The 22,773-nt window shown below is 41.7% G+C and overlaps 1 protein-coding gene across 1 annotated transcript in view; it reads left to right on the top strand.

Annotated features, from left to right (window-relative positions):
- CFAP70 (cilia and flagella associated protein 70) overlaps positions 1-22,773 on the top strand; it is a 576,575-nt gene that overhangs the window by 264,408 nt on the left and 289,394 nt on the right. Inside the window, exon 13 of the mRNA XM_053694219.1 lies at positions 8,042-8,233. Coding sequence (XP_053550194.1) covers positions 8,042-8,233 — 192 coding nt within the window. The remainder of the gene's footprint in view (positions 1-8,041; positions 8,234-22,773) is intronic.

The raw sequence follows: 22,773 nt of genomic DNA, 5'->3' as shown, positions 1-22,773 counted from the left end.
ATTTCTTGTAGGTAATTCCTAATGGTTTATTGTGATGGAATCATGATGTTAAAAGTACAGTAAAATCCATATGTTGTGTTTTGTGATTCCTGTAGAGAATGTAATGTGTTTTTCCCCCATCATTTGAATGCACATGTATGAGTGAATGTTAAAAGTAATATATGTGCATCCATGACTGATCATGTGTTAAGCCTATGTAGATATGCTGTTGCTGCAAGCATATGAGTTGAATAACTGAAATGCAATAATAAAGGTAAATGAGAGGTGTTTCCCATTGTGTAGTGTTTGTGAATCCATAAATGTGTATTGAATTTTATTTTAATTTTAAATGTAATTTTATTTAAATAATAATGTGTTACTAGTGATGTTGATTTGTAGTTGATGTAATCTAAAAGTGTGAAACAAATTTATGGTGTTGTGAATATTTAATAATTAAAAACCATAAGTCCACCATAGGGAAATAGTCATTTCTTAATCTATTTATCATAGCTGGGTCTAACGCATGAAATCATGTATTTTCTAGCGCTGGTATTTGGAGTTTTTCAGTCTACGCTATTTGCGTGCGTTAGGGAAATGAGGGTTTCGCATGCACGAGCACGTCTTCCCAATAGAAGTCAATGGAGGCTCTAAAGATTTCTAATTTTTTTTTCTAAGACTGGTTTTCCTCGTAAAGTGAGTGACGTCATGAGCTTGTGTGAAAAAGTCACTAAATCGTGTTCTTTTTGTAATAAATAAATATTTTGTGTATGTCATGTGGTGTATATTGTTTGTATGCATCGATGAGTGTATGTTTGTGATAATGTTATTAGTTAGATGTAGGTATATGAGGGTCTTTTCCCGTATGTCCATGTAAGTCAATGGGAAAATGGATTTTTGTGGATTTATTTCAAACACCCGAGATCTCGCAACTTTAATCCTTTGTATTTTACCGAAAACAAAATAAATATGAAAAATAAAGATAGTGTAGTGTTTGTATGAGTGTAAGTGTACTTTGTGTAATATTTTTTTTGTGATTCGTGGATGTTTTTTTTGTCGGTATATGTTTACTACTGGGTCTGAGGTGGCGGTAGAAAGGTGAGCGTTAGGTGTATTTTGAGTCGCGGTAAATAAACTCTAAATACCGGAGTGCGTAAGAAACCAGCGTTAGGAGCCTCTAACGCTGGTTTTCACGGCTAACGCCGAACTCCAAATCTAGGCCTAAGTGTGTGATAGTATCTGGGTGTAGGATGTTTTCTGAATAATAAAGGATCAATCTATATATCTAATTATAATGAGATAGTAAAACTCCACTTGCCAGAATATCCCAAGATCAACTAAGATCATTTCAATCCTAGTGGAAAAGACACAGTTATAACTTGTTCTGTACATGGGACATCACAATGTGCCATAATCCCTACTTTGTATTTTGAATGATGTTATATCCTTATTTTACATGACATAATCTTTTTATTAAGGATTCCCTAGGATATATAATCAATATTGAAAATGAAAAGTAAGTTATTTTTCTGAAGACTATGGATTAACATCCACACCCTAGGTCCTCTCTGATATAACTATTACATTATTCTCAAATCTATTTTTCAAGGGGACCATATCACTGTGAATTTCTATTTAGAAAATCCTAATAAAGTCACTCGCACCATCTAACCTCTATTTAGGTTAAATCTTTTCCTGTGGTTTTAATGTATTTTGTTTTTTCCATTATTTTAAATGCCCTAATAAAAGTTATATTTTATGTTTATTCTCCTGTATATCCACCATCTAAAGCTCGTTGTATTATATTGCCTATTTTGTGGATGAACCCTGCCTGTCTAACTACTCTGCCTGCTGTACCCCTTAACTGCTGGATTAATATACTACTGCAGAACCCTGCCTGTCTGACTACTCTACCTGCTATACCCCTTAATTACTGGATTGATATACTGCTGCTGAACCCTGCCTGTCTGACTACTCTTCTTATTAACCCCTGTTGTTCTGGATTGCCTCTGTTGCCGAACCCTGCCTGCCTGCCTGACCATTCTAGTTGTGTGCCCTTGGACTGCTTTACTGTTGCCAAATCTTGCCTGCCTGACCATTCTAGTGGTGTGCCCTTGGACTGCTTTGCTGTTGCCAAACCCTGCCTGCCTGACCATTCTAGTAATTTGTCCTTAGACTGCTCTGCCGTTGCCCCTGGGGACTGTCCTGCCTGTGGGGAGTGCCGCCTTCCTCATCTTACTAACTCTCTCTGCTCTGGGATATTCCCTATCATTCTGGCTCGATGCCGGGATAACAAGACTACTGGCCAAGTTCAGTCTGATAGAGGAGTATCCCACGAGCATTACAGTTTGTGGTTCCCAAAAAAGAGGGAACTTTTCGACGCATTTTAGACCTAAAGTGTCTCAACAAGTTTCTCAGGGTAACGTCCTTCAAAATAGAGACCATTCGGTCCATTCTTCCTTTGGTCCAAGAGGGTCAGTTCATGACGACCATATACCTAAAGGGCGCATATCTTCATGTTCCTATTTACAGGGATCATCTCAAACTCCTAAGGTTCACTTTTTTAGACAAACACTTTCAGTTTGTGGCTCTTCCTTTTGGTTTTGCCACAGCTCCCAGAATTTTTTCTAAGGTTCTGGGGCTCTCTTGGCTTTTATCAGGTAGCCCCATACTTGGACGATATATTGGTTCAGGCGCCATCTTTTCAACAAGCAAACTCTCATACAGAGATCTTGTTGTCTTTTCTACTTTCTCACGGATGGAAAGTGAATCCGGCAAAGAGTTCCCTTGCTCCAGCTTCAAGGGTGGTGTTCTTAGGGACTATAATAGATTCCCTATCTATGAAAAAATTTCTGACAGAGGTCAAAGTCCAAAATTCTCTTCTCTGGCCTCTCTCTTTAGTCTACTTGTCGGCCATCAGTAGTTCAGTGTATGGATGTAATTGGTCTGATGGTTGCTTCCATGGACATCATTCCATTTAAGAACTCTGCAGTTATGCATGCTCAGACAATGGAATAGAGACCATTCGGATTTGTCTCAAAGGATAGATCTAGATCTGTCGACAGGAGACTCTCTCCCGTGGTGGTTCTCTCAGGAGCATCTGTCTCAGGGCACATGCTTCTGGAGACCTTCCTGGGTGAACGTGACCCTGGATGCCAGCCTGCTAGGCTGGGGAGCAGTCTGGGACTTGTTAAAAGCGCAGGGACTATGGACTCGGGAGGAGTCTGCTCTCCCCATAAACATCTTGGAGTTGAGAGAGATTTACAATGCTCTAATGACTTGGCCTCAGTTGTCCTTAGCCCGGTTTATCAGATTCCAGTCGGACAATGTCACCTCAGTGATTTACATCAACCACCAGGGAGGAACTTGGAGTTCCTTAGCCATGAAGGAGGTGGCTCGGTTTATACAGTGGACAGAAGTTCACAATAATTGTCTGTCTGCCATCCACATTTCAGGAGTGGACAATTGGAAAGCAAATTTTCTGAGCAGACAGACATTTCATTCTGGGGAGTGGATGTTGTGCGTGCTCTAAAATTCTATTTACAGGCGACTAAGGATTTTCGTCAGTCTTCTGCCCTTTTTATTTGTTTCTCGGGAAAGCATAAAGGTCAAAAGGCTACTGTGACTTCTCTTTCTTTCTGGTTGAGAAGTATAATTTATTTTGTTTATGAGACTGCTGGTCAGCATTTTCCTGAAAGAATTACGGCTCATTGCACAAGGGCTGTCTCGTCTTCTTGGGCTTTCAAAAATAAAGCTTCTGTGGAACAGATTTGCAAGGCTGCAACTTGGTCCTTTCTGCACACTTTTTCCAAATTTTATAAATTTGATACTTTTGCCTCGGCTGAGGCATCTTTTGGGAGAAAGGTTCTTCAATCAGTGGTGCCTTCTGTTTAGGTCTGCCTGTCTTGTTCTCCCTCCCTGTTCATTCTGTGTCCTCTAGCTTAGGTATTGGTTCCCACTAGTAATTGAATGAAGTTGTGGACTTTCCATATCTTAGGAAAGAAAACAAAATTTATGCTTACCTGATAAATTTATTTATTTCCGGATATGGAGAGTCCACGACACCACCCTTAATTAATACACATCCAGATTACGAGTTTTGAGCGCTATAGGGAAATTATTGACCGCAACACTTTCGTCGTTATTTCACTCCCCTATAGCTCTGCTATTACTGGTTTGCAAAAAGCAGGCTTGCACTGGCGACATGGTGGCGTTGAGCTCCATGCTTCACCCAAATACAAGCGCTGCTTTGACGTGCTCATGCACGATTTCCCCATAGACATCAATGGGGAGAGCCGGCAAAAAAGAAAAGCCTAACAATTGCGATCGGGGAAAAAAAAAGCTCCATAACGCAGCCCCATTGATGTGTATGGGGAAAGAAAAAGTTACGTTTAAACCTAACACCCTAATGTAAAAACCATGTCTAAACACCCCTAATCTGCCACTCCCGACATTGCCGCAACCTACATAATGTTCTTAACCCCTAATATGCCGCCCTTAACATTGCTGCCACATAAATAAAACTATTAACCCCTAATCTTCTGCTCCCGATATCGCCGCCACCTACATACAGTTATTAACCCCTAATCTGCTGCCCCTAACATCGCCGCCACCTAAATACACTTATTAACCCCTAATCTGCCGCCCCAATGTCGCTGCCACTATACTAAAGTTATTAACCCCTAAACCTCTGGCCTACAACATCACTAACACTAAATAAATATATTAACCCCTAAACCTAACCCTAAGCATAACCCTAATGTAACCCTAAGCATAACCCTAACTTAAATATAATTAAAATAAATGTAAATAAACCTTGCAATTATTCCTAAATAATTCCTATTTAAAACTAAATACGTACTTACCTGTGAAATAAACCTAAGCTAGCTAGGTAGACTGGTTGGTTAGTAAATAGTTATTAACTATTTACTAACTACCTAGTTAAAATAACTACAAACTTACCTGTAAAATAAAACCTAACCTGCATAACACTAAAACCTAACATTACAATAAAATAAATAAAATATAATTATCTAAATTACAAAAAATAAAAAAACGAAATTATCAAAAATAAAAACAAATTACTCCTAATCTAATAGCCCTATCAAAAAAAGCCCCCCAAAATAAAAAAAACCCCTAGCCTACACTAAACTGCCAATGTCCCTTAAAAAGGGCCTTTTGAGGGGCATTGCCCCAAGACATCCACTCTTTTACCTGTAAAAAAAATACAAACAACCCCCAACAGTAAAACCCACCACCCACACAACCAAACCCTCAAATAAAATCTCTAAATAAATCTAAATAAACCTAAGCTGACCATTGCCCTGAAAAGGGCATTTGGATGGGCATTGCCCTTAAAAGGGCATTTAGCTCTTTTACATTGCTCAAACCCTAAGCTAAAAATAAAACCCACCCAATAAACCCTTAAAAAAACCTAACACTAACCCCTGACGATCCACTTGCAGTTTTCGAAGACCGGACATCCATCCTCATCCAGGTGGCAGGAGTCCTCATCGAAGCCGGCACAAGTCTTCATCCAAGCGGCATCTTCTATCTTCATCCATCCGGCGCGGAGTGGGTCCAGAGTGTGAGCTCAATCCTATTGGCTGATTGGATCAGCCAGTAGGATGAAAGCTCAATCCTATTGGCTGATTGCAACAGCCAATAGGATTTTTCCCCTTTAATTCCTATTGGCTGATAGAATTCTATCAGCCAATCGGAATGTAAGGGACACCATCTTGGATGACGTCACTTAAAGGGAAACTTCATTTTCCAGCGACGATAGGAAGAAGAGGATGCTCCGCGCTGGATGTCTTGAAGATGGACCCGCTCTGCGCCGGATGGATGAAGACTTCTGCCGCTTGGATGAAGACTTCTGCCTGCTTGGCTGAAGACTTCTGCCTGCTTCGATGAGGTCTTCTGCCGTCTGGATGAGGATGGATGTCCGGTCTTCGAAAACTGTAAGTGCATCGTCGGGGGTTAGTGTTAGGTTTTTTTAAGGGTTTATTGGGTGGGTTTTATTTTTAGCTTAAGGTTTGGGCAATGTAAAATAGCTAAATGCCCTTTGGGCAATGCCCATCCAAATGCCCTTTTCAGGGCAATGGTTAGCTTAGGTTTATTTAGATTTTTATTTGGGGGGTTTGGTTGTGTGGGTGGTGGGTTTTACTGTTGGGGGGTTGTTTTGTATTTTTTTTACAGGTAAAAGAGCGGTTTTCTTTGGGGCAATGCCCTGCAAAAGGCCCTTTTAAGGGCCGTTGGCAGTTTAGTGTAGGCTAAGGGGTTTTTTTATTTTGGGGGGGGCATTTTTATTTTGATAGGGCTATTACATTAGTAAGTAATTCGTTTTTTTATTTTTGATACTTTCGTTTTTTATTTAGTGTAATTTAGTGTTTATTGTGTTTTGTAGTTTAGATAATTATATTTGATTAATTTAATTTATTTTATTGTAATGTTAGGTTTTAGTGTAAGGCAGGTTAGGTTTTATTTTACAGGTAAATTTGTATTTATTTTAACTAAGTAGTTAGTAAATAGTTAATAACTATTTACAAACTAGTCTACCTAGTTAAAATAAATACAAACTTACTTGTGAAATAAAAATAAAACCTAAGATAGCTACAATGTAATTATTAGTTATATTGTAGCTAGCTTAGGTTTTTTTACAGGTAAGTTTGTATTTAATTTTAAATAGGAATTATTTAGGTAATAATTGTAATTTTTATTTATATTAATTATATTTAAGTTAGGGGGTGTTAGGGTTAGATTTAGGCTTAGGGTTATGTTAGGGTTTGGTTTAGGGGTTAATATATTTATGTAGTGATGTGGGAGGCCAGAGGTTTAGGGGTTAATAGTTTAATTTAGTATATTTCGTTGTGGGGGGGGCTTGCGGTTTAGTGGTTAATAGGTTTATTATAGCGGCGGTGTGGGCGGACGGCAGATTAGGGGTTAATAATATTTAAGTAGTGTTTGCGATGTTGGAGGGTGGCGGTTTAGGGGTTAATAATTTTATTGTAGTGGCAACGATGTCGGGGAGCAGCGGAATTGGGGTTAATACGATGTCCGGAGCAGCAGATTAGGGGTTAATAATTTTATTTTAGTGTTTGCGATGCGGGGGGGCCTCCGTTTAGGGGTTAATAGGTAGTTTATGGGTGTTAGTGTACCTTGTGATAGTTTAGTTATGAGTTTTATGCTACAGCTTTGTAGCATAAAACTCATAACTACTGACTTTAGATGACGCTACGGATCTTGTAATTTTAGGCTGTACCGCTCACTTTTTTGCCTCACCGCAAAACTTGTAATACTGGCGCTATGGGAGTCCCATTGAAAAAGGATTTTTCTTAAAGTGCGGTACTGACGTTGCGTGACGGCCAAAAAGGTGTGCGGTACACCTATTCTGACGAGACTTGTAATAGCGGCATTAGGGAAAAAGCAGCGTTATGAAGCATAATGATGCTTTTTCACTCATAACGCTAAACTCGTAATCTAGCTGACAGTTATTGAGACAGTTATTTTTGTCTAAACCTCAGGCACCTCTACACCTTTGTGTTATTCCTTTTTCCATTTCCCTTTGGTCGAATGACTGGGGATTATGGGAAGGGGAGTGACACGTAATAGCTTTGCTGTGGTGCTCTTTGCCTCCTCCTGCTGGCCAGGAGTAATATTCCCACTAGTAATTGAATGACGTTCTGGACTATCCATATCCGGAAACAAATAAATTTATCAGGTAAGCATAATTTTTTTTTTTGTTGCTAAAAATATACTGATGTCTGTTTCCTGCTCAGTGGTGCCGGGGGGCCACAGAAAACCTTTAGAGGGCCGAATGACTTCTGTATTGAGTTGCAGCTTGGTGTCCAAGCCATCATTAAAAAAAGTTTACTTGACACAATTGTTGCACTACAAATAAGTAGAAACCCCACTGCTGTTTAAGATAAAAGTTACAATGCACAAATTATCTAGTTTAGAAAAAAAATCTAGGTGATAGGTCTATACATAATTCTTTAGGAAGCCACGATAGCAGTTATATAGATTTGCACTTCTTGATAAATCTCTATTTTTTTTCTTTTCCTAGGCAGTTGAAGATTACAAAAACCAGATTGTAAGCATAACAAATTCTGTCTTGAAGGAATATATGGAGCGGTTTGACCATCAAAAAGCTGATGGTCAAGAGGTAGACAAACAAGCCTTGGAAGAGCGGAAATGCCAGTTGATGTACGAGCTGAATTGCTCTGGGAAATACTTTGCATTCAAGGAGCAGCTGAAGGTAAACTCAGTCTAAACAGGATTAAAGTGATACTAAACCCACATTTTTTATTTAATTATTCAGATAGAACATGCAATTTTAAGCAACTTTCTAATTTACTCCCATTATCAATTTTTCTTCATTCTCTTGGTATCTTTATTTGGCAAAGAAGACATCTAAGCTAAGGAGCCAGTCAATTTTTGATTCAGAACCCTGGAAAGCACTTGCTTATTGGTTGGGTACATTTAGCTACCAATCAGCAAGCGCAACCCAGGTTGTGAACCAAAAAGGGGCCGGCTTCTAAACTTACAATCTTGCTTTTCAAATAGAGATAGCAAGAGAATGAAAAAAATGTGATAATAGGAGTAAATTAGAAAGTTGCTTAAAATTGCATGCTCTATCTGAATCATAAAATAAAAAAATTGGGTTCAGTGTCCCTTTAAGAAAAAAGGATCACAATGAGAGATATGATACAAAAGCGGAATATACAGTGTGAAAAATGTCTGTGCTTATTATTTTTTTTATATATATAATGGAATACTAAAGTCAAAACTAAAATGAAAAAAGAAAGAAACACGAGAAGGGAAATCAGCTCTCTTAATGCAAAAAATATACAAAAATACAACAAGTGGATGCACAAATAGAATAAAAACATTAAGATATTGGTGGTACCACTAATTACCTTAGTCAGTAGGTTTCAGAGACCAAATAGCGAGTTCAATTATAACAGAACTTACAGTATTGTGCAAAAGTCTTAGGCCACCATTAGATTTGTTGTTTTAGCAATGGTATAATGACCATATATAATTATGTCTCAGTCTCTTTATTAGAATACAACCAGAAAATACAGGATATTTATATGCAATATTAAAAACAGAAAAGAAAAAAAACAGGTTCTATAGGCTAATGTGGCAAGCATTTAGTGTGACCTCCCTTTACACTTGAGCAGTAGAAGGAACCTGCCTCTCGTAAACCTAAATGGAATGGAACCCTAATTAATGTCATTGCTAACACCTGTATTTGTCCTACTTTCTCTTGTAAGGTGTATCCAGTCCACGGATCATCCATTACTTGTGGGATATTCTCATTCCCAACAGGAAGTTGCAAGAGGACACCCACAGCAGAGCTGTCAATATAGCTCCTCCCCTCACTACCATATCCAGTCATTCTCTTGCAACTCTCAACAAGCATGGAGGTAGTAAGAGATAAGTGGTGAAATGTAGCTGTTATTTTGCTTCAATCAAGAGTTTATTATTTTTAAATAGTACCGGGGTTGTGCTATTTTGTTCCAGGCAGAATAAAAGAAGAATCTGCCTGTGTTTTCTATGATCTTAGCAGGTTGTAACTAAGATCCATTGCTGTTCTCACACATGACTGAAGAGAGCGATAACTTCAGCGGGGGAATGGCATGCAGGTTATCCTGCTATGAGGTATGTGCAGTTAATATTTTTCTAGAAGATGTGAAGGCTAGAAAATGCTGCTGATACCAAATTTATGTAAGGTAAGCCTGAATACAGTGATTTAATAACAACTGGTATCATGCTTACTTTCTGAGGTAATACTCTTTTATATTTACAATATAAAACGTTTGCTGGCATGTTTAAAGGTTTTTATATATACTTTGGTGATAAAACTTTATTGGGGCCTAGTTTTTTTCCACATGGCTGGCTTAAATTTGCCTAGAAACAGTTTCTGAGGCTTTCCACTGTGTTACTATGAGTGGGAGGGGCCTAGTTTAGTGCTTTTTTGAGCATTAATTATTACAGACTGAGACATCCAGGAGTTCCCTGACTGCTACAGGACATCTCTAAAGGGCTTTTAGGCTTCCAAAATTGTTTGTTGGGAAAGGTAGGCACACAGCAAAGCTGTGGCAGTTTTGTGTGACTGTTAAAAAACGTCTATTTCTCTTGTTAAGTGTGTTCAGTCCACGGGTCATCCATTGCTTATGGAATATATTCTCTCCCCAACAGGAAATTGCAAGAGGATCACCCAAGCAGAGCTGCTACATAGCTCCTCCCCTCACATGTCATATTCAGTCATTCTCTTGCAACCTAATATATAGGATGTTGTGAGAGGTCTGTGGTGTTTTTATACTTAGTTTATTCTTCAATCAAAAGTTTGTTATTTTAAAATGACACCGGAGTGTGTTGTTTATTCTCAGGCAGTATTGGAAGAAGAATCTGCCTGCGTTTTCTATGATCTTAGCGGCAGTAACTAAGATCCACTGGCTGTTCTCGCATATTCTGAAGAGTGGGGTAACTTTCAGAAAGGGAATGGCGTGCGGGGAACCCTGCAAACGAGGTATGTGCAGTAAATTATTTTTCTAAGGAATGGAATTGACTAAGAAAATACTGCTGATACCGATGTAATGTAAGTAAAAGCCTTTAATACAGTGAGAGCGACTGTTAGCAGGCTGGTTTAAATATATACAGTAAAGTAATTTTCTAAGGAATGGAATTGACTGAGAAAATGCTATTAATACTGAAGTGATGTTATAAGCCTTAAATGCAGTAGGTAGACTGGTATCAGGCTTATCAATAGAGATACATGCTCCTTAAAAAAGGGATGTTTAAAACGATTCTGCTGGCATGTTTAATCGTTTTGTGAGGTACATTGGTGATAAAACTTGTTGGGGCATAACATTTTTCCACATGGCTGACAATATTTCTGCATAGAATCAGTTAACTGAAACTCCCAATATTGTAATATTGAGTAGGAGGGGCCTATTTTAGCGCTCTTTTGACGCAGTAAAAATTCAGGCTCTGTCTTCCTGCTTCATTCTGCTTGACACGGGTCGTCTCCAGACAGCTTAAGGGACTTCAAAAGTCATTTTGAGGGAGGTAATCAGTCACAGCAGACCTGTGACAGTGGTTTTTTGACTGTATTAAAAAACGTTTTTTTGCTTATAAAAACCGTTTGGGTTTTAAGGGGTTAATCATCCATTTTCAAGTGGGTGCAATGCTCTGCTAACTTAATACATTTACTGTGAAAATTTGATTGCTATAACTGATTTGGTTCATTGTTATTTCAACTGTGACAGTTTTCTGTGCTTTTTAAAGGCACAGTAGCGTTTTTCTTTATTACTTGTAAAATTATTTACAGTGTTTTCCAAGTCTGCTAGTCTTATTGCTAGTCTGTTTAAACATGTCTGACACAGATGAATCTGTTTGTTCACTATGTTTAAAGGCCACTGTGGAGCCCCACAGAAACATGTGTACCAAATGTATTGATTTCACTTTAAATAATAAAGGTCAGTCTTTATCTATAAAGGAATTATCACCAGACAACGAGGGGGAAGTTATGCCGACTAACTCTCCTCACGTGTCAGTACCTTCGCCTCCCGCTCAGGAGGCGCGTGATATTGTGGCGCCAAGTGCATCAGGGACGGCCATACAAATCACATTACAAGACATGGCTAATATTATGAATAATACCCTGACAGAAGTATTATCTAAATTGCCAGAATTAAGAGGCAAGCGCGATCGCTCTGGGGTAAGATTAGAGCGCGCTGGTGTTTCGAGAGCCATGTCCCATACTGCGTCACAGTTTGCAGAACATGAGGACGGAGAGCTTCATTCTGTAGGTGACGGATCTGATCCAGGGAAACCGGATTCAGAGATCTCTAATTTTAAATTTAAGCTTGAGAACCTCCGTGTATTGCTAGGAGAGGTTTTAGCGGCTCTGAATGACTGTAATACAGTTGCGATTCCAGAGAAATTATGTAGGCTGGATAGATACTATTCAGTACCGGTGTGTACCAACGTTTTTCCTATACCTAAAAGGCTTACAGAAATTATTAGCAAGGAGTGGGATAGACCTGGTGTGCCCTTTTCCCCACCTCCTGTATTTAGAAAAATGTTTCCAATAGACGCCACTACGCGGGACTTATGGCAGACGGTCCCTAAGGTGGAGGGAGCAGTTTCTACTTTAGCTAAGCGTACCACTATCCCGGTGGAAGATAGTTGTGCTTTTTCGGATCCAATGGATAAAAAATTGGAGGGTTACCTTAAGAAAATGTTTGTTCAACAAGGTTTTATCTTACAGCCCCTTGCATGCATTGCGCCTGTCACTGCGGCTGCGGCATTTTGGTTTGAGTCTCTAGAAGAGGCCATCCACTCAGCTCCATTGGATGAAATTATGGATAAGCTTAAAGCACTTAAGCTAGCTAATGCATTTGTTTCGGATGCCATTGTACATCTAACTAAACTAACGGCTAAGAATTCCGGTTTTGCCATTCAAGCGCGCAGAGCGTTATGGCTTAAATCCTGGTCAGCTGATGTGACTTCTAAATCAAAATTACTTAATAGTCCTTTCAAGGGGCAAACCTTATTCGGGCCCGGCTTGAAAGAAATTATCGCTGACATTACGGGAGGTAAGGGTCATACCCTTCCTCAGGACAAGGCCAAATCAAAGGCCAAACAGTCTAATTTTCGTGCCTTTCGAAACTTCAACGCAGGAGCAACGTCAACTTCCTCCACTCCAAAACAGGAAGGAACCGTTGCTCGTTACAGACAGGCCTGGAAAACTAACCAGCCCTGGAACAAGGGCAAGCAGGCCAGAAAACCTGCTTCTGCCCCTAAGCCAGCATGAAGGGATGGCCCCCTATCCGGAAACGGATCTAGTGGGGGGCAGACTTTCTCTCTTCGCCCAGGCGTGGGCAAGAGATGTCCAGGATCCCTGGGCGTTGGAGATCATATCTCAGGGATATCTTCTGGACTTCAAGACTTCTCCTCCTCTAGGGAGATTTCATCTTTCAAGGTTATCAGAAAACCAATTAAAGAAAGAGGCATTCCTATGTTGCGTACAAGACCTCCTAGTAATGGGAGTGATCCACCCAGTTCCGCGGACGGAACAAGGACAGGGATTTTATTCAAATCTGTTCGTGGTTCCCAAGAAAGAGGGTACCTTCAGGCCAATTTTGGACCTAAAGATTTTAAAAAAATTCCTAAGAGTTCCATCATTCAAAATGGAAACTATTCGGACTATCCTACCCATGATCCAAGAGGGTCAGTACATGACCACGGTGGATTTAAAGGATGCCTACCTTCACATACCGATTCACAAAGATCATCATCGGTTCCTCAGATTTGCCTTCCTAGACAGGCATTACCAGTTTGTAGCTCTTCCCTTCGGGTTGGCTACGGCCCCGAGAATCTTTACAAAGGTGCTGGGCTCTCTTCTGGCGGTTCTAAGACCGCGAGGCATAGCGGTAGCTCCGTATCTAGACGACATCCTGATACAGGTGACAAGCTTGCAAATTGCCAAGTCTCATACAGAGATAGTTCTGGCATTTCTAAGGTCGCATGGGTGGAAAGTGAACGTGGAAAAGAGTTCTCTATCACCACGCACAAGAGTCTCCTTCCTAGGGACTCTGAAAGATTCTGTAAAAATGAAAATTTACCTGACGGAGGCCAGGTTATCAAAACTCTTAGATGCTTGCCGGGTCCTTCATTCCATTCCACACCCGTCAGTGGCTCAGTGCATGGAAGTAATCGGCTTAATGGTAGCGGCAATGGACATAGTGCCATTTGCGCGCCTGCATCTCAGACCGCTGCAGTTGTGCATGCTAAGTCAGTGGAATGGGGATTACTCAGATTTGTCCCCTCTACTAAATCTGGATCAAGAGACCAGAGATTCTCTTCTCTGGTGGTTATCTCGGGTCCATCTGTCCAGGGGCATGACTTTTCGCAGGCCAGATTGGACGATTGTGACAACAGATGCCAGCCTCCTAGGCTGGGGCGCAGTCTGGAATTCCCTGAAGGCTCAGGGATCCTGGACTCAGGAGGAGAAACTCCTCCCAATAAATATTCTGGAGCTAAGGGCAATATTCAACGCTCTTCTAGCTTGGCCTCAGCTAGCAACACTGAGGTTCATCAGATTTCAGTCGGACAACATCACGACTGTGGCTTATATCAACCATCAAGGGGGAACCAAGAGTTCCCTAGCGATGTTGGAAGTCTCAAAGATAATTCGCTGGGCAGAGTCTCACTCTTGCCACTTGTCAGCGATCCACATCCCAGGAGTGGAGAACTGGGAGGCGGACTTTCTAAGTCGTCAGACTTTTCATCCGGGGGAGTGGGAACTCCATCCGGAGGTATTTGCTCAACTGGTCCATCGTTGGGGCAAACCAGATCTGGATCTCATGGCGTCTCGCCAGAATGCCAAACTTCCTCTTTACGGTTCGAGGTCCAGGGACCCGGGAGCGAAGCTGATAGATGCTCTAGCAGCTCCTTGGTTCTTCAGCATGGCTTATGTGTTTCCACCGTTTCCTCTGCTCCCTCGACTGATTGCCAAGATCAAACAGGAGAGAGCATCGGTGATCCTGATAGCGCCTGCGTGGCCACGCAGGACCTGGTATGCAGACCTAGTGGTCATGTCGTCCTGTCCTCCATGGACTCTACCTTTGAGGAAAGACCTTCTAATACAAGGTCCTTTCAATCATCCAAATCTAATTTCTCTGAGACCGACTGCGTGGAGATTGAACGCTTGATCCTATCAAAGCGTGGTTTCTCCGAGTCAGTTATTGATACTTTGATACAGGCACGAAAGCCTGTTACCAGAAAAATCTACCATAAGATATGGCGTAAATACCTGTATTGGTGCGAATCCAAGAGTTACTCGTGGAGTAAGGTTAGGATTCCAAGGATATTGTCTTTTCTCCAAGAGGGTTTGGAAAAAGGCTTATCAGCTAGTTCTTTAAAGGGACAGATTTCTGCTCTGTCTATTCTTTTGCATAAGCGTCTGGCAGAAGTTCCAGACATCCAGGCTTTTTGTCAAGCGTTAGCTAGGATTAAGCCTGTGTTTAAAACTGTTGCTCCTCCGTGGAGCTTAAACTTGGTTCTTAAAGTTCTTCAAGGAGATCCGTTTGAACCCCTTCATTCCGTTGATATTAAACTTTTATCTTGGAAAGTTCTATTTTTGATGGCTATTTCCTCGGCTCGAAGAGTCTCGGAATTGTCTGCCTTACACCGTGATTCTCCTTATCTGATTTTTCATTCAGACAAGGTAGTTCTGCGTACTAAACCTGGGTTTTTACCTAAGGTAGTCTCTAACAGGAATATCAATCAGGAGATTGTTGTTCCGTCATTATGTCCTAATCCTTCTTCAAGGAAGGAACGACTTTTGCATAATCTGGATGTAGTCCGTGCCCTGAAATTCTATTTACAGGCAACTAAAGATTTTCGTCAAACTTCTTCCCTGTTTGTCGTTTACTCTGGACAGAGGAGAGGTCAAAAAGCTTCGGCAACCTCTCTCTCCTTTTGGCTTCGTAGCATTATACGTTTAGCCTATGAGACTGCTGGACAGCAGCCCCCTGAAAGAATTACAGCTCATTCCACTAGAGCTGTGGCTTCCACCTGGGCCTTTAAGAATGAGGCCTCTGTTGAACAGATTTGCAAGGCTGCGACTTGGTCTTCGCTTCACACTTTTTCAAAATTTTACAAATTTAACACTTTTGCTTCTTCGGAGGCTGTTTTTGGGAGAAAGGTTCTACAGGCAGTGGTTCCTTCCGTTTAAGTGCCTGCCTTGTCCCTCCCATCATCCGTGTACTTGGCTTTGGTATTGGTATCCCATAAGTAATGGATGACCCGTGGACTGAACACACTTAACAAGAGAAAACATAATTTATGCTTACCTGATAAATTTATTTCTCTTGTAGTGTGTTCAGTCCACGGCCCGCCCTGTCTTTTTAAGGCAGATCTAAATTTTATTTAATACTTCAGTCACCACTGCACCCTATGGTTCCTCCTTTCTCGTCTTGTTTTGGTCGAATGACTGAATATGACATGTGAGGGGAGGAGCTATGTAGCAGCTCTGCTTGGGTGATCCTCTTGCAATTTCCTGTTGGGGAGAGAATATATTCCATAAGTAATGGTTGACCCGTGGACTGAACACACTACAAGAGAAATAAATTTATCAGGTAAGCATAAATTATGTTTTCTCTTGTTAAGTGTATCCAGTCCACGGATCATCCATTACTTGTGGGATATTCTCCTTCCCAACAGGAAGTTGCAAGAGGATCACCCACAGCAGAGCTGCTATATAGCTCCTCCCCTCACTGCCATACCCAGTCATTCTCTTGCAACTCTCAACTAAGATGGAGGTCGTGAGAGGACTGTGGTGTTTTATACTTAGTTTATTTCTTCAATCAAAAGTTTGTTATTTTTAAATGGTACCGGAGTGTACTGTTTATCTCAGGCAGTATTTAGAAGAAGAATCTGCCTGCGTTTTCTATGATCTTAGCAGATGTAACTAAGATCCTTTGCTGTTCTCACATATTCTGAGGAGTGAGGTAACTTCAGAGGGGGAATAGCGGGCAGGTTTTCCTGCAACAAGGTATGTGCAGTTAAAATATTTTTCTAGGGATGGAATTTGCTAGAAAATGCTGCTGATACCGAAGTAATGTAAGTAAAGCCTTAAATGCAGTGATAGCGACTGGTATCAGGCTTATTAATAGAGATACATACTCTTATAAAAGTGTATTTTAAAACGTTTGCTGGCATGTTTAATCGTTTTTTACATATGTTTGGTGATAAAACTAATTGGGGCCTAGTTTTTTCCACATGGCTGGCTTGAATTTTTGCCTAGAAACAGTTCCCTGAGGCTTCCCACTGTTGTAATATAAGTGGGAGGGGCCTATTTTAGCGCTTTTTTGCGCAGCAAAAATTACAGACACAGACATCCAGCTTCTTCCTGCATGATCCAGGACTTCTCTGGAGGGCTCAAAAGGCTTCAAAAGTCGTATTGAGGGAGGTAAAAAGCCACAGTAGAGCTGTGGCAGTTGTTGTGACTGTTTAAAAAAACGTTTTTGTCATTTGTTATTCCGTTTTTGGGATTAAGGGGTTAATCATCCATTTGCAAGTGGGTGCAATGCTCTGCTAACTTAGTACATACACTGTAAAAATTTCGTTAGTGTAACTGCATTTTTTCACTGTTATTTCAAAATTTGGAGAAATGTATGTTTCTTAAAGGCGCAGTAACGTTTTTTATATTGCTTGTAAACTTGTTTAAAGTGTTTTCCAAGCTTGCTAGTCTCATTGTTAGTCTGTTTAAACATGTCTGACACAGAGGAACCTACTTGTTCATTATGTTTGAAAGCCATGGTGGAGCCCCATAGGAGAATGTGTACTAAATGTATTGATTTCACCTTAAACAGTAAAGATCAGTCTTTATCTATAAAAGAATTATCACCAGAGGGTTCTGTCGAGGGGGAAGTTATGCCGACTAACTCTCCCCACGTGTCAGACCCTTCGCCTCCCCCTCAGGGGACGCACGCTAATATGGCGCCAATTACATCAGGGACGCCCATAGTGATTACCTTGCAGGACATGGCTGCAATCATGAATAATACCCTGTCAGAGGTATTATCTAGATTGCCTGAATTAAGAGGCAAGCGCGATAGCTCTGGCGTTAGGAGAGATACAGAGCGCGGAAATGCTGTTAGAGCCATGTCTGATACTGCGTCACAGTATGCAGAACATGAGGACGGAGAGCTTCATTCTGTGGGTGACATCTCTGACTCGGGGAAACCTGATTCAGAGATTTCTCATTTTAAATTTAAGCTTGAGAACCTCCGTGTATTGCTTGGGGAGGTATTAGCTGCTCTGAATGACTGTAACACAGTTGCAATTCCAGAGAAATTGTGTAGGCTGGATAGATACTATGCGGTGCCGGTGTGTACTGACGTTTTTCCTATACCTAAAAGGCTTACAGAAATTATTAGCAAGGAGTGGGATAGACCCGGTCTGCCCTTTTCCCCACCTCCTATATTTAGAAAAATGTTTCCAATAGACGCCACTACACAGGACTTATGGCAGACGGTCCCTAAGGTGGAGGGAGCAGTTTCTACTTTAGCAAAGCGTACCACTATCCCGGTTGAGGACAGTTGTGCTTTTTCAGATCCAATGGATAAAAAGTTGGAGGGTTACCTTAAGAAAATGTTTATTCAACAAGGTTTTATTTTACAGCCCCTTGCATGCATTGCGCCTGTCACTGCTGCGGCGGCATTCTGGTTTGAGGCCCTGGAAGAGGCCATCCATACAGCTCCATTGACTGAAATTATTGACAAACTTAGAACGCTTAAGCTAGCTAACTCATTTGTTTCTGATGCCATTGTTCATTTGACTAAACTAACGGCTAAGAATTCCGGATTCGCCATCCAGGCGCGTAGGGCGCTATGGCTTAAATCCTGGTCAGCTGACGTGACTTCAAAGTCTAAATTACTCAACATTCCTTTCAAGGGGCAGACCTTATTCGGGCCTGGCTTGAAGGAAATTATTGCTGACATTACTGGAGGCAAGGGTCATACCCTTCCTCAGGACAGGGCCAAATCAAAGGCTAAACAGTCTAATTTTCGTGCCTTTCGAAATTTCAAGGCAGGAGCAGCATCAACTCCCTCCGCTTCAAAACAAGAGGGAACTGTTGCTCATTCCAGACAGGCCTGGAAACCTAACCAGTCCTGGAACAAGGGCAAGCAGGCCAGAAAGCCTGCTGCTGCCCCCAAGACAGCATGAAGGAACGGCCCCCTATCCGGAAACGGATCTAGTGGGGGGCAGACTTTCTCTCTTCGCCCAGGCGTGGGCAAGAGATGTTCAGGATCCCTGGGCGTTGGAGATCATATCTCAGGGATATCTTCTGGACTTCAAAGCTTCTCCTCCACAAGGGAGATTTCATCTTTCAAGGTTATCAGCAAACCAGATAAAGAAAGAGGCATTCCTAAACTGTGTGCAAGACCTCCTAGTAATGGGAGTGATCCATCCAGTTCGGTGGACGGAGCAAGGACAGGGATTTTATTCAAATCTGTTTGTGGTTCCCAAGAAAGAGGGAACCTTCAGACCAATCTTGGATCTAAAGATCTTAAACAAATTCCTCAGAGTTCCGTCATTTAAAATGGAAACTATTCGGACCATCCTACCCATGATCCAAGAGGGTCAGTACATGACCACAGTGGACTTAAAGCATGCCTACCTTCACATACCGATTCACAAAGATCATCATTGGTTCCTAAGTTTTGCCTTTCTAGACAGGCATTACCAATTTGTAGCTCTTCCCTTCGGGTTGGCTACTGCCCCGAGAATTTTTACAAAGGTTCTGGGCTCACTTCTGGCGGTTCTAAGACCACGAGGCATAGCGGTGGCTCCGTATATAGACGACATCCTGATACAGGCGTCAAGCTTTCAAATTGCCAAGTCTCATACAGAGATAGTTCTGGCATTTCTGAGGTAGCATGGGTGGAAAGTGAACGTGGAAAAGAGTTCTCTATCACCACTCACAAGAGTCTCCTTCCTAGGGACTCTGATAGATTCTATAGAGATGAAAATTTACCTGACGGAGTCCAGGTTATCAAAACTTCTAAATGCTTGCCGTGTCCTTCATTCCATTCCAGGCCCGTCAGTGGCTCAGTGCATGGAAGTAATCGGCTTAATGGTAGCGGCAATGGACATAGTGCCATTTGCGCGCCTGCATCTCAGACCGCTGCAATTATGCATGCTAGGTCAGTGGAATGGGGATTACTCAGATTTGTCCCCTCTACTAAATCTGGATCAAGAGACCAGAGATTCTCTTCTCTGGTGGCTATCTCGGGTCCATCTGTCCAAGGGTATGACCTTTCGCAGGCCAGATTGGACGATTGTAACAACAGATGCCAGCCTTCTAGGTTGGGGCGCAGTCTGGAACTCCCTGAAGGCTCAGGGATCGTGGACTCAGGAGGAGAAACTCCTCCCAATAAATATTCTGGAGTTAAGAGCAATATTCAATGCTCTTCTAGCTTGGCCTCGGTTAGCAACACTGAGGTTCATCAGATTTCAGTCGGACAACATCACGACTGTGGCTTACATCAACCATCAAGGGGGAACCAGGAGTTCCCTAGCGATGTTAGAAGTCTCAAAGATAATTCGCTGGGCAGAGTCTCACTCTTGCCACCTGTCAGCGATCCACATCCCAGGCGTGGAGAACTGGGAGGCGGATTTTCTAAGTCGCCAGACTTTTCATCCGGGGGAGTGGGAACTCCATCCGGAGGTGTTTGCTCAACTGGTCCATCGTTGGGGCAAACCAGAACTGGATCTCATGGCGTCTCGCCAGAACGCCAAGCTTCCTTGTTACGGATCCAGGTCCAGGAACCCGGGAGCGACGCTGATAGATGCCCTAGCAGCTCCTTGGTTCTTCAACCTGGCTTATGTGTTTCCACCGTTTCCTCTGCTCCCTCGACTGATTGCCAAGATCAAGCAGGAGAGAGCATCGGTGATTCTGATAGCGCCTGCGTGGCCGCGCAGGACCTGGTATGCAGACCTAGTGGACAAGTCATCTTTTCCACCATGGTCTCTGCCTCTGAGGCAGGACCTTCTAATACAAGGTCCTTTCAATCATCCAAATCTAATTTCTCTGAGACTGACTGCATGGAGATTGAACGCTTGATTCTATCAAGACGTGGCTTCTCCGAGTCAGTCATTGATACCTTAATACAGGCACGAAAGCCTGTCACTAGGAAAATCTACCATAAGATATGGCGTAAATATCTTTATTGGTGTGAATCCAAGAATTACTCATGGAGTAAGGTTAGGATTCCTAGGATTTTGTCCTTTCTCCAAGAGGGTTTGGACAAAGGATTATCAGCTAGTTCTTTAAAAGGACAGATTTCTGCTCTGTCTATTCTTTTGCACAAGCGTCTGGCAGAGGTTACAGACGTCCAGGCATTTTGTCAGGCTTTGGTTAGAATTAAGCCTGTGTTTAAAACTGTTGCTCCCCCGTGGAGCTTAAACTTGGTTCTTAAAGTTCTTCAAGGAGTTCCGTTTGAACCCTTTCATTCCATTGATATTAAACTTTTATCTTGGAAAGTTCTGTTTTTGATGGCTATTTCCTCGGCTCGAAGAGTCTCTAAGTTATCTGCCTTACATTGTGATTCTCCTTATCTGATTTTTCATTCAGACAAGGTAGTTCTGCGTACCAAACCTGGGTTTTTACCTAAGGTGGTTTCTAACAGGAATATCAATCAAGAGATTGTTGTTCCATCATTGTGTCCTAATCCTTCTTCAAAGAAGGAACGTCTTTTGCATAATCTGGACGTAGTCCGTGCCTTAAAGTTTTACTTACAGGCTACTAAGGATTTTCGTGAAACATCTGCCCTGTTTGTCGTTTACTCTGGACAGAGGAGAGGTCAAAAAGCTTTGGCAACCTCTCTCTCCTTTTGGCTTCGGAGCATAATACGCTTAGCCTATGAGACTGCTGGACAGCAGCCCCCTGAAAGGATTACAGCTCATTCTACTAGAGCTGTGGCTTCCACCTGGGCCTTTAAAAATGAGGCCTCTGTTGAACAGATTTGCAAGGCTGCGACTTGGTCTTCGCTTCACACTTTTTCAAAATTTTACAAATTTGACATTTTTGCTTCTTCGGAGGCTGTTTTTGGGAGAAAGGTTCTACAGGCAGTGGTTCCTTCCGTTTAAGTTCCTGCCTTGTCCCTCCCATCATCCGTGTACCTTAGCTTTGGTATTGGTATCCCACAAGTAATGGATGATCCGTGGACTGGATACACTTAACAAGAGAAAACATAATTTATGCTTACCTGATATATTTATTTCTCTTGTAGTGTATCCAGTCCACGGCCCGCCCTGTCCTTTTAAGGCAGGTCTAAATTTTAATTAAACTACAGTCACCACTGCACCCTATAGTTTCTCCTTTCTCGTCTTGTTTCGGTCGAATGACTGGATATGGCAGTGAGGGGAGGAGCTATATAGCAGCTCTGCTGTGGGTGATCCTCTTGCAACTTCCTGTTGGGAAGGAGAATATCCCACAAGTAATGGATGATCCGTGGACTGGATACACTACAAGAGAAATAAATTTATCAGGTAAGCATAAATTATGTTATCGTTTTTTTGATCCGTTTTTTTAACTAAGGGGTTAATCATCCATTTGCAAGTGGGTGCAATGCTCTGTTAGCCTATTATACACACTGTAAAAATTTCGTTTGATTTACTGCATTTTTTCACTGTTTTTCAAATTCTGACAAAATTTGTTTCTCTTAAAGGCACAGTACCGTTTTTTATATTTGCTTGTTAACTTGATTTAAAGTGTTTTCCAAGCTTGCTAGTCTCATTGCTAGTCTGTATAAACATGTCTGACATAGAGGAAACTCCTTGTTCATTATGTTTAAAAGCCATGGTGGAACCCCCTCTTAGAATGTGTACCAAATGTACTGATTTCACTTTAAGCAATAAAGATCATATTCTGTCTTTAAAAAATTTATCACCAGAGGAATCTGACGAGGGGGAAGTTATGCCGACTAACTCTCCCCACGTGTCAGATCCTTTGACTCCCGCTCAAGGGACTCACGCTCAAATGGCGCCAAGTACATCCAGGGCGCCCATAGCGTTTACTTTACAAGACATGGCGGCATTCATGGATAATACACTGTCAGCGGTATTAGCAAGACTACCTGTATTTAGAGGAAAGCGAGATAGCTCTGGAGTTAGACGAAATACAGAGCATACTGACGCTTTAAGAACTATGTCTGATACTGCCTCACAATATGCAGAAGCTAGGAGAGCTTCTTTCTGTGGGTGATATTGCTG

Source organism: Bombina bombina, chromosome 11 (assembly GCF_027579735.1).
Source record: "Bombina bombina isolate aBomBom1 chromosome 11, aBomBom1.pri, whole genome shotgun sequence".
NCBI classification, from domain to species: Eukaryota; Metazoa; Chordata; class Amphibia; order Anura; family Bombinatoridae; genus Bombina; species Bombina bombina.
This window is presented reverse-complemented; position numbering and strand designations above follow the sequence as displayed.